At 44.0% G+C, this 11,926-nt stretch overlaps 1 protein-coding gene across 2 annotated transcripts; it reads left to right on the plus strand.

The window, feature by feature from the left end:
• The first annotated feature begins 1,460 nt into the window (after positions 1 to 1,460).
• Positions 1,461 to 11,870, plus strand: parp10 (poly(ADP-ribose) polymerase family member 10). Of its 2 annotated transcripts, XM_029663242.2 has the most exons (12): positions 1,461 to 1,561; positions 2,048 to 2,223; positions 2,453 to 2,695; positions 3,045 to 3,275; positions 3,702 to 4,756; positions 5,046 to 5,261; positions 5,690 to 5,828; positions 6,013 to 6,658; positions 9,488 to 9,897; positions 10,140 to 10,273; positions 10,371 to 10,545; positions 10,762 to 11,870. In XM_029663242.2, the coding sequence occupies exons 2-12, from the start codon at positions 2,049 to 2,051 to the stop codon at positions 11,058 to 11,060; spliced, it is 3,723 nt and encodes a 1,240-aa protein (XP_029519102.1). In that variant the 5' UTR covers positions 1,461 to 1,561; position 2,048; the 3' UTR covers positions 11,061 to 11,870. The 2 variants fall into 2 exon arrangements, with proteins under 2 accessions (XP_029519102.1, XP_029519101.2); XM_029663241.2 differs by lacking the exon at positions 1,461 to 1,561 and having other exon boundaries at positions 1,574 to 2,223.
• The last annotated feature ends 56 nt before the right edge of the window (positions 11,871 to 11,926 follow it).

Here is an 11,926-nt window from a genome sequence, read left to right on the forward strand (position 1 = left end):
CATTGTGTTTTTATATTCATATGGAATGTGTATTTGTTTATATGACAGAGTACTAGGGCCACACTGAAGAAAAAGGATAAAGTCATAAATTTATGAGGCTGGTTCTTTCTGCAGAAAAGCTACATATTGTTTTTACAGTTTTGATACTTATGACAATGTGATACTTAATATTCTGGCACATCAGCATGTCTTTGTTTATGAAACCATACTGAAGTACAACTTCACGAAATGCCCCACATCTGTCATTTTAACAACTGTCCTCCTTTAAAACAACTGGTTACAATATTATGACTTGTGTTTTTTTCCCCTCTGTGGCCCTAATATTCTATCATTTTATATATAGCCTTATAGTCTATGGGAAACTAAATTATCTAATGATAGCAACATCATCTAAAAATCATTTTTTATCCAAAATCATTGAAATTAATGATCACAAACGTTTAAATAACAGTGGGTCTAGTTATATGTGATAACAATGTATAGTGAGCAGTGAAATAACTATTGGTTTCCATTTGTGGTGACTGCTGACTGACATTAGGGATGAGATTAAATAGATCCTGGAATTTAGCCTGGTCTGGAGCAGGCTAGCTCCACAGAATAAATCTCCATGGTAATTTATACCATAACATATCCTCCTGCCCCCTATCCATCTTTAGTGCAACCGGATTACGGATCAATTGAGCCAGGATCACCAAGATATCCTGGCTTAATCCCTTATCCTAGTTTTGTGCAACAGGCCCCTGCACCGTAGCGTTGTTTGTAGCTGTTTCTATGCGTGCAAAACAAATTCTGTACTTCCTGTTTGCGTCGTCTTTCTAAGTACCAGAAAGCGCCACTAGGGGGCAAATAACACCATCGAACACAATGAAAATCCAATTTAACCATTGTAATAAAATAATCTGTTACCTTCTAACAGGATGGCAGCACACTAACCCTGACCTAATGGATAAACTGTGGTATTTGCCAATGGCTCTGCTTCACAAGAGCATAATGACAATATCATCTTTGCTCTCCTGATACTGTCTTGTTGAAGGATCAAGGTATAAACATACATACATACATTAGACTACAAATTATAGTGTAGAACTACATTGCAACTATATGACCCAGCTAGAATCATCAGCGTCATCTGACTCTCTCCCCCTCCATTCATGTTCCATTAATATTAGCATATTTAACCAATTAGGATAGTCTAACTAATTAGGCCTACTTACTCCCGAGTGGCGCAGCGGACTATACAGTCCCTGGTTCGAATCCAGGCTGTATCACATCCGGCTGTTATTGGGAGTCTCATATGGCAGCGCACATTTGGTCCAGCGTCATCCGGGTTTGGCCGGGGTAGGTCATCATTGTAAATACGAATCTGTTATTAACTGACTTGGCTATTTAAATAAAGGTTACATTAAAATAAAATAAAATACTCAAGTGGCCTTGCTACTGTAAATGCATAAATCCGGTAACTGGCGCAAAAGCGCCGATACCCGGTGGCATGCGGAACAACCAGGAAGTCGCTAGTGAAAACATTTCAGTGCGTCATGATCTGAGAATGCTTGTATATAAGGTACGTTTTCCTGACAAACTGCAAATAAAAGTGTGTTTAAAAAATCACCCGATAACTAACTGGACGAGTTTATATTTATACCCAGCGAGAGTTATTATTCCTTTTATATTATGCAATTGTGTCATTTGCCTTTCGTGCTGCTTGCGTTGTTGTACGTCGAAGATGGTTTCCATTTCTTCGAAAATGAGAACTAATGTACTAAAAATCCCCCACATTGTATTATATTCAGCGATTTATTTGTGTTTAAGTCAATAACTTAACTCTACTTTTGCAGCCAAATAGGACATATTTTGTGACCAATACACAGTTGGCTGCAGGTGTGCTCACACTAGGCCAAGTCTGTTAGCTTTGATTCTTACTTTCACCTTGTGCTTTGCAATACAGTAGTCTATTCTCTTCACCGTTAGAAAGCCAATATAAAAGTTGTAAAGATTGTCAATCAATCCCATGGATTATTCCTGTGTTGTATGTATGTATGTATGTCAGGATGTCTGTTGAAAGCCAAGAGAACCGGACAGTGGAGGTACTGGGGGTACCTGAGAAGGTGGAGGATGAGCTCCTGTATTTGTACTTTGAGAACAAGCGTCGTTCTGGAGGAGGTAGTCTGGTGTCTGTGGAGCTGGAAGGGAGCCGGGCCATATTACTGTTTGAAGAGGCAGAGGGTAAGAATGTGTAATTCTTGTAATCTGATATAATGTTGAAGGCTAATACATTTCCTATGTACCTACACAACATCTTCATGAATCATTCTTTATCTGGATCCCCATTCGCTGATGTCTTCGCAACAGCTAGTATTCCTGCGGTCCACAAATTTAATGATACTATTGTACCAAAAACAATTATTCTATTACCATCCATAGCATTCTGATTATATCTGTGTTTGATTGACAGTTGCAGCAAGGGTCCTGTCTAAAGGACCCCATGTCCTGCACAACGCTGAGTTGACCGTGAGGAAGCCTGCGTGTAAGGATCCATGGAGACTGTTGCTGCGGGGGGTTAACCCAACCACCAGTCAGGAGCTGGTGGAGCTGTATGTAGAGAACATGATGGGAATGGACATAGACGATTACACTCTGTACCCCTCACCTGGCAGGGACCTGTTCCTAGTACACTTCCGTCAGGCCTTCAATAAAGGTTAGGGGTTTTCCTATCAAGTTCAAAGATGGAATCCACAGTAGGGGGAAACTGCCTCACAAGCCGCCCCACCACTCTTGTTTTTGTTGGCGTGCTGAGGAATGTCGTGCAGCATTGTAGGACATATTATGCTCTTCTATCGTGTGTGCAATGTCCGAAGGGGGAAAACAGTTTGTTTGCAGTAACTTCTTTGGTGTTGTAGTATCACAAACAGACATGCAGAGTTCAATTTACACCATGACATTTAGGGGGTGTCTGTATCGAGTGCATGCACTTGCACAACATTATTTTCTAGGCCTAATAATAAGTATAGTTAATGTGTGTATTCTTCCTTATTTTGCATGCACAGACTTCCAGAAGCTTTTCACAAAGATTTCTAAGAAGCCTCTGGATGGAGCGCAGATTGTTCTGGAACAGATTGATCAGACTGACTCCGTCTTAGTGGAGAACCTGCACCCCAGCATCACAGCAGACATGCTCAATCTGTACCTGGAGAGCCAACGGGGTGGGGGCGGTGGAGTTAAGGAAGTCGCCATCATCTCAGAAGGGGTTGCCAGGGTCTCCTTCCTGGACTTTGACTGTAAGTTTTGAACATAGACTTATATGTTTTGAATGTACTGTGTCTCTACCGAATGTCTCTTTTTGAATGTAAGTTATGTTTTCTACTGTAGAAAAAAAGGACTTCGTACATTTTGTATACAAGCATTTCTGTTGTAGCTGTTGTATCCATTTTAAAGTACTAATGTTGTAGTATGTTAATGAAACATAAAATCTATAAAGAAAGGGTATTCAAATCCTACCATGAGGGTCTGGAGTACTGCTGGTGCTCTCTTCTACCTGATAATTAATTGCACCCACTTGGTATCCCAGGTCTAACTCAGTCCCTGATAAGAAGGGAAGAATGTACTGGAACTGGCTTCGAGATTTGAATTTGATGGCTATAAAGCATGCAAGTTCTATGTAGCTGTTGAATGTGTTTTATTCCCTTCCTTATTACATCTAACAGCAGTGGAACGTGTCCTTAAACAATCACACAAACTCGAGAAGATGGATCTGATGGTCAGGCCTTACTTCTCCTTCCTCCAATCAGAGGACTCCTCCTCACCTCTGACTGATCCCCTGACCTCTCTGAATGGAACATCTGATAGTAACACAACGAACACACCGCAGACAGAGAGTGGTGGGCAATCGCAGACTGGTTCTCTCCCTGCAGCCGGTACCAGTGACCATTCTCAGTCCCCCCATCAGGTTACCTCTGAGCCCCTGGTCCCCCTGCTGTCCCACCCTGTATCCCAGGCAACAGCAGCCCAGGGAGGCATGGAGGATCTAACATCGATCCCAGAGCCCATGTCGAGCCACATCCCTGTCCCTGACCCAGTGAAACTCGCGCTGCTCCAGCTCAGTCCCCTGCTCCAGAGCCTTCAGCTGGCCCACCCAGCTTGTAGCGTCCAGATCAGGGAAGACGGGGTCCACATGGCCGGGTCTGACCGGCTGGGGCTGGAGCAGCTGAAGAATGCTATGTTGGAGTTCCTTGGGGGTGTGGCCCAGGCTCATCTCACCTTTGACCTCGAGAAGGCCCACTTCCTGGCCAAACAGGAAGTGAAAGACCAGCTGCTGCAGACGTTGAAGGACAAGGGACTGCCGTCCATGTACACAGTGTCGGACTGCGTTGTTGTGGTAACGTCTCTGTCTTTCAGCTTGGTGAGCCAGGCGTGTAGCTTACTGAAGACCCTGCTGTCTGACTTCAGTATCCCCGTGGACAGAGAGTATGAGTGTATGCTGTATGCCCAGGAGTGGACTGGCTTCCTCCAGTCTCTGGGTCTCTGCTCTGCTAAGGTGTCAGAGAGGGGACAGATAGATGTCCTGACTCTGAGAGGGTTGGAGGAGGAGAAGCAGGCTAAGATAGTAGAGTTCCTCAGTACACCCATTGAAACAGAGGCTATCATCTCTATGGAGCCAGGCATGTTGAAGTACATCCAGACCCACCATCATCAGCTACTAGCTGATATGGACCAGGTGTCTATCTTCCCTCTGGACGCACATGGTATCTGTGGACTCCGAGTAGGTGTTTTACCTTTTTGAAATATAATAAAAACATTCCCTTGCATTATCTAAATTAATTCACAGTATATGCAGTAATCCTCTCATACCCTTTTCACACAACCGAGTCAAGCTGAGCTGTACTGGGTTGGCCTGGTTACACGTGCTGGAGTGGACATTGTGAAAATCAAATATCTGAGCCAGACCAGTACGGTTGAGTTTGGCACACTAGTGTGAAAAGGGTATCCAATGTCTTTGTGAATAATGGTCTTATAGAGCGTTTCATACTCGTCATGTCTGTGATTGGTAGATCCACGGCAACGCAGGGGCGTGTCAAATGGCTGATGAGGTTCTGAGGGGCGTGGTGTCGTCCATCGTTACCAGAACCATCACAGTGAACGAACCGGGCGTGGCACGGTTCCTCATCCAGGAGGGAGAGGGGACCAGCATCCTCAGGGAGATGCAGGCCAAGTTCCAGGTCTACATCAACATGGAGAAGGTGCACTGGGAACCCCTGGAGAACGAGGTAGCTGGCCCAATGATGACGATATTAATATAGACTGTATTATCGATGCTTTTACTATCATTACTAATTCACTTGACAAATGAGGTTGCCGAATGATAAAGATCTACACATGGATGTATAATGCAATTTGTTTTCTGTGCCATGAACTTGTTCTTCTACATTGTTTGGATAAGCATAGTTTGACAAATGGTGTATTTCAGAGATCATAGGAGGCTGGTGGGAGGAGCTATAGGAGGATGGGTTCATTGTAATGCTGGAATGGAATTCACAGAACTGTATCAAGGATCAAGCCGTTTCATTTATTCCATTCCAGCCATTACAATGAGCCCATCCTACTATAGCTCCCCCCACCAGCCGTGTGTGTGTGTGTGTGTGTGTGTGTACACAGTATGTCTCTGGTGTATTCTAGCTTTGTGATCTCCCTACAGGACATCTTTGAGGCTGCATGGAATATGACGTCCCATCAGAGCTTCCAGAGAAGGTCCTCAGATGGTTCCTTACAGGCTTCCACATCAGTTCTGACTCATACTAACCAGACTTCCAACGACCTCTCAGCTCCAGACATAGGTACATACTTTCATTATTCTCATAGCGATCACATGTATTTGAAAAAAAAAACGTTTTACATCAATTGTCAGTGTTGTACCCAGCCTAGACACTGAAGAGCATATGGAAGCACAGTGGCCAGAAGGGAGTTATTCTATTGGCATTGTTGTTTTTCAATCACTGAAAACATATGTACTGATCCCAGGTCTTCTAGAGGAGGCAAAGAGGCTGTTCTCAGCCATAGATGAGATGGTGGACTGTGGCCTCTCTAGTCTGACCAGAACCACTGACATTGAGGAGGATCTGTATACGGCTGGGGAACCCATTGCCCTCAGCACCGACCAGGGCCCAGACGGAGACACCACTGATGTGGAGGAGCAGGCTACAGAGCCGCTAGTGGAGGGAGGGGGTAGTGATGATGAGGGTGCTCTTGCTCCTCTGGTTGCCCAGGATGGAGGGCTGTCCTGGGCCACGCAACTCTCCTCTACCCTGGATGAGGAGGCCCAGATGTCCCTGGCCATTCAGTACTCCATGGAGACCACAAAGAGGTCCCTGACTGAGGAGGAGGAGCTGCAGAAGGTTCTGGAGCTGTCCAAGAAGATGACTCGGCATGATGGTGGTGCCATGGCTACCTCTTCCCTCCCTGCTGCTGGCTTGCACCTCGATCAGGCTGTCCAGGTGTCTCTGCAGGAGGCCATCCAGTCAGCCAACACGGCAACAATCTTTGTGTTCGCTGGCTACAGTTGTGACCTGATCAGAGTGGACATTGCCCTGAACAAGAAGGTCACTCTGAGGAAGCATGAGGAGAAGCTAGAGCACCGCAGCCTGAGGATCCTGTCTCAGTACCACAGGTACGTGTGTGTGTCTGTGTGTACATTGTGCATTTTTTTTATAGTGATGGGCACCGACATGGAAAATGTATATTGATATCAGTTGCAGTTTTTCCATTCAATATTAAATTGGTTCGTAGAAAATATGTTGTGAATGTTTACTTGTATTTGAAGTCCAGACAAGTGCTTGCTGATTGTCCATTGGGACAGGTGTGTTCTGATGGTATAAACCTACCTAACTGTTTTGAAAGTGACTTCCTCACCATCTTCAATAAGCATGCTCCATTCAAAAAAATTTGAACCAAGAACAAGATATAGCCCTTGGTTCACTCCAGACCTGACTGTCATTGACCAGCATAAAAGCATCCTGTGGCGAACTGCATTAGCATTGAATAGCCCCCGTGAAATGCAACTTTTCAGGGAAGTTAAGAACCAATATACACAGGCAGTTAGAAAAGCTAAGACTAGCCTTTTCAAACAGAAATGTGCATCCTGTAGCACAAACTCAAAGTTCTGGGACACTGTAAAGTCCATGGAGAACATGACCACCTCCTCCCAGTTGCCCACTGCACTGAGGCTAGGAAACACTGTCACCACCGATAAATCCACGATAATTGAGAATTTCAACAAGTATTTGTCTACGGCTGGCCATGCTTTCCACCTGGCTACCCCTAACCCGGTCAACAGCCCGGCACCCCGCACAGCAACTCTCCCAAGCCTCCCCTATTTCTCCTTCATCCAAATCCAGATAGCTGATGTCCTGAAAGAGTTGCAAAATCTGGACCCCTACAAATCAGCCGGGCTAGACAATCTGGATCCTCTCTTTCTAAAAGTATTGTTGCAACCCCTATTACTAGCCTGTTCAACCTCTCTTTCGTGTCGTCTGAGATCCCCAAAGTGGAGACACTCTAGACCCAAACTGATAGACCTATATCTATCCTACCCTGCTTTTCTAAGGTCTTTGAAAGCCAAGTTAACAAACAGATTACCGACCATTTTGAATCCCACCGTACCTTCTCCGCTATGCAATCTGGTTCCCGAGCTGGTCATGGGTGCACCTCAGCCACGCTCAAGGTCCTAAATGATATCATAACTGCCATCGATAAGAGACATTACTGTGCAGCCGTATTCATCGACCTGGCCAAGGCTTTGGACTCTGTCAATCACCATATTCTTATCGGCAGACAAAAAAAATTTGGTTTCTCAAATGACTGCCTTGCCTGGTTCACCAACTACTTCTCAGATAGAGTTCAGTGTGTGAAATCGGAGGGCCGGTTGTCTGTACCTCTGGCAGTCTCTATGGGGGTGCCACAGGGTTCAATTCTTGGACCGACTCTCTTCTCTGTATACATCAATGATGTCGCTCTTGCTGCTGGTGATTCTCTGATCCACCTCGACGCAGACAACACCATTCTGTATTCTTCTGGCCCTTCTTTGGACACTGTGTTAACTAACCTCCAGACGAGCTTCAATGCCATACAAATCTCCTTCCGTTGCTTCCAACTGCTCTTAAATGCAAGTAAAACTAAATGCATGCTCTTCAACCGATCCCTGCCCGCCCGTCCATCATCACTACTCTGGACGGTTCTGACTTCGAATATGTGGACAACTACAAATACCTAGGTGTCTGGTTAGACTGTAAACTCTCCTTCCAGACTCACATTAAGCATCTCCAATCCAAAATTAAATCTAGAATCGGCTTCCTATTTTGCAACAAAGCATCCTTCACTCATGCTGCCAAACATACCTTCGTAAAACTGACCATCCTACCGATCCTCGACTTCGGCGTTGTCGTTTACAAAATAGCCTCCAACACTCTACTCAGACTGCATCCAATTTATCACAGTGCCATCCGTTTTGTTACTAATGCCCAATATACTACCCACCATTGCGACCTGTACGCTCTCGTTGGCTAGCCCTCGCTTCATACTCGTCGCCAAACCCACTGGCTCCAGGTCATCTACAAGTCTCTGCTTGGTAAAGCCCTGCCTTATCTCAGCTCACTGGTCACCATAGCAGCAACCACCCGTAGCACGCACTCCAGCAGGTATATCTCACAAGTCATCCCCAAAGCCAATTCCTCCTTTGGCCGCCTTTCATTCCAGTTCTCTGCTGATAATGACTGGAACGAACAGCAAAAATCACTGAAGCTGGAGACTCATATCTCCCTCACTAGCTTTAAGCACCAGCTGTCAGAGCAGCTCACAGATCACTGCACCTGTACATAGCGCATCTGTAAATAGCCCATCCAACTATCCCATCCTCATAATGTATTTATTTATTTATCTTGTTCCTTTGCACCCCAGTGTCTCTATTTGCACATTCATCTTCTGCACATCAATCACTTCAGTGTTTAATTGGTATATTGTTATTATTTCGCCACCATGGCCTATTTATTGCCTTAAGTCATTTGCACACACTGTATATAGACTTTTTCTACTGTATTATTGACTGTATGTTTGTTTATTCCATGTGTAAATCTGTGTTATGTGTTGAACTGCTTTGCTTTATTCTTGGCCAGGTCGCAATTGTAAATGAGAACATGTTCTCAACTAGCCTACCTGGTTAAATAAAGGTGAAATTAAAAACATGGGATGCCCATTCACAGTTGATGGCCCATCAGCAGGCAATTAACTATGGTAACTTGAGCCTGTGAAAATATCTGTTTTATGCCTGCAGGAACAGTCATGTTCAGTATGCTTTTTACAGAATGGTGTAGGTTAAAAATAAACCTAGATTACGATATGCCTTGCTCATATCAATATTAAAAGATATCATATGGAATTTGCAATATTGGTGCCCGCAAGCAAATGTTTTTATATTTACAAATAAATTCAATCAACCAATCAGGAGGTGTCTGGACTTCATCAAGAGGAAACATGCCGTGGAGGTCACCATCCAGGGAACCACGGCAACCATCTCCGGGTTCAAAGACTTCGTTACCGGGGCGATGCCGGACATGAAGCTCCTGCTGAGGAGGATATCCACGACGACGTCAGACGCCGACATTCTGCGGACGGTGCAATGGCTGTGGCACGACCCAGCGTCGTCAGGGACAGAGACCGCGTACGCTCCGGAGGCGACAGTGTTTATGGAGAACGCCTGGAAGATGAGGCAGAAAAAGATCGACATCCTGCTCAACAACCTGCCGCACATCATCAACTTTGAGAAGATGCAGGAGTACAACGTGGCCTCTGGGAAGTCAGTAACCATCTGCAGGAAGATGCTGAGCTCAGAAGACTTGTACTCAGATATACAAGGTAAAGAACTTAGCAAATACTGTATGTGAGCCTATAATCATGTTATTTATTTTTTGGTAAATAACAATTACATTTGTGAGATGCAATTTAATTACTGACGCAATATCTTAACAAAGCTATTTAATATGTTGCACCGTTTTCCGTCATGCTATATCGCACTTATATTGCTACAATATGTTGCACCGTTTTCCGTCATGCTATATCGCACTTATATTGCTACAATATGTTGCACCGTTTTTCAGATGAGGACTACAGTCTACTGTCCAACCTGCCTGAAACGTCCAGAGTGAATGAGGATTCTGATGAGTTTCAGGATGTTGTGAAAGACTTCTACGACTCCATACATGAGTACCACAACAGAATCAAAATCATTAAGGTATGTAGGATCTATCGATATCAACAGCAACTAACCATTAACTTTGTGCTGTATCAGTGACGTCAGAAGCCATTCCTCTGTTAATCGCATTTCCCAGGTTGAGAAGCTGATGAATAGGCTCCTTTACAACCAGTATAGACTGAAGAAGGCTAGTATAAATCAGAGTGCCAATGACCCAGAAGTGGAGCGTACGCTGTACCACGGCACAAGTGAGACCAGCGTGAAAGAGATCTGCGTTCATGGCTTCAACAGAAGCTTCTGTGGAAAGAATGGTAAGGCTTTTCTAATAGTTTTTTTTGTATCTCACAGTAGTTCATCAGCATTTTTTCCATTTCACTTCATTTTAGCATTGTTTTCATGTAGACTTGTAATAATGTGGCCTCTTCTATATCCTGGTCTCTCTGAAGCCATATACTAGTTATACTTTACTAATTTGGCCTGTATCTTTCTGTAATAATTGAGTCTCTTGTTGTGGTTTCTCTTTGCAGCCACTGTTTATGGTCAGGGGGTCTACTTTGCTCTGAACTCAGCCCTGTCTGTCCAGGATCAGTATTCTCCCCCCAATGCAGACGGACACAAGTTTGTGTTTGTGACCAAGGTGCTTACTGGGGACTACACGCAGGGCAGTCACTCCATGAAGACTGCTCCTCTGAAGGAGAGCTCTGAGATACCCCTCAGATACGACAGCGTGGCAGATAAGATGGACAACCCCTCTCTGTTTGTGATCTTCAACGACACACAGGCTTACCCTGAGTATCTCATCACATGTCAGAAGATTAATTGCTGAGGGAGGAAAGGCGTGGGATAGGATAACGCTGTTATCTTAACTCTGTTCCGGGCATCGTGTTTTTACATTTTTCCCTATTGGGAAGAGGATTCATGGGAATTCCATTTGAAAAATACTGTGCATTGTGTTTCTTTAATCATGCATCTTAATTTAGTTTTTCTAACTTGTTTACGCCGCTTCTCTTTATTTATGATACAATATAGCCTTCTTCTACAGTATAATGATTACAAATACTCAGTTATCCATACCAATAATGAAGTGCTCATTCTGGGGCGGCAGCGTAGCCTAGTGGTTAGAACGTTGGACTAGTAACCGGAAGGTTGCAAGTTCAAATCCCCGAGCTGACAAATCTGTCATTCTGCCCCTGAACAGGCAGTTAACTCACTGTTCCTAGGCCGTCATTGAAAATAAGAATTTGTTCTTAAATGACTTGCCTAAATAAAGGTTTAAAAAAAATACAAAAATCACAGTGCAATTGAATCATGAATTAGCCGACTAAAACCATATATATTTAATTGTATAGTTTGATATTTTATAATCAATGTAACGCCCCTCCAATGGTATTACATGGTATTTTACCTGTGGAATGCGGTTTTAACCAATCAGGATTAGACCCCACGGTTGTATAAATGCATTTAACTGGTAATGTGTCTTGAAGAGCCAAACATTGACCCTACTTATTATGTTGCCTTACTTTTATATTTATTCTATTCCATCTGTGTGATAGATACCCTATTTGTCCTTTACATTTACTTTGGGTAAAAAGGTGGCGTTAATTGGATTTATGTTCAATAAAACTCTTGTCCTGTCTGTTTTTCTTTTTGTGCACACACAACTGCAACAAGGGTGAAATTTGAATCGTACAC

This window comes from Oncorhynchus nerka, linkage group LG7 (genome assembly GCF_034236695.1).
Source record: "Oncorhynchus nerka isolate Pitt River linkage group LG7, Oner_Uvic_2.0, whole genome shotgun sequence".
NCBI lineage: Eukaryota > Metazoa > Chordata > Actinopteri > Salmoniformes > Salmonidae > Oncorhynchus > Oncorhynchus nerka.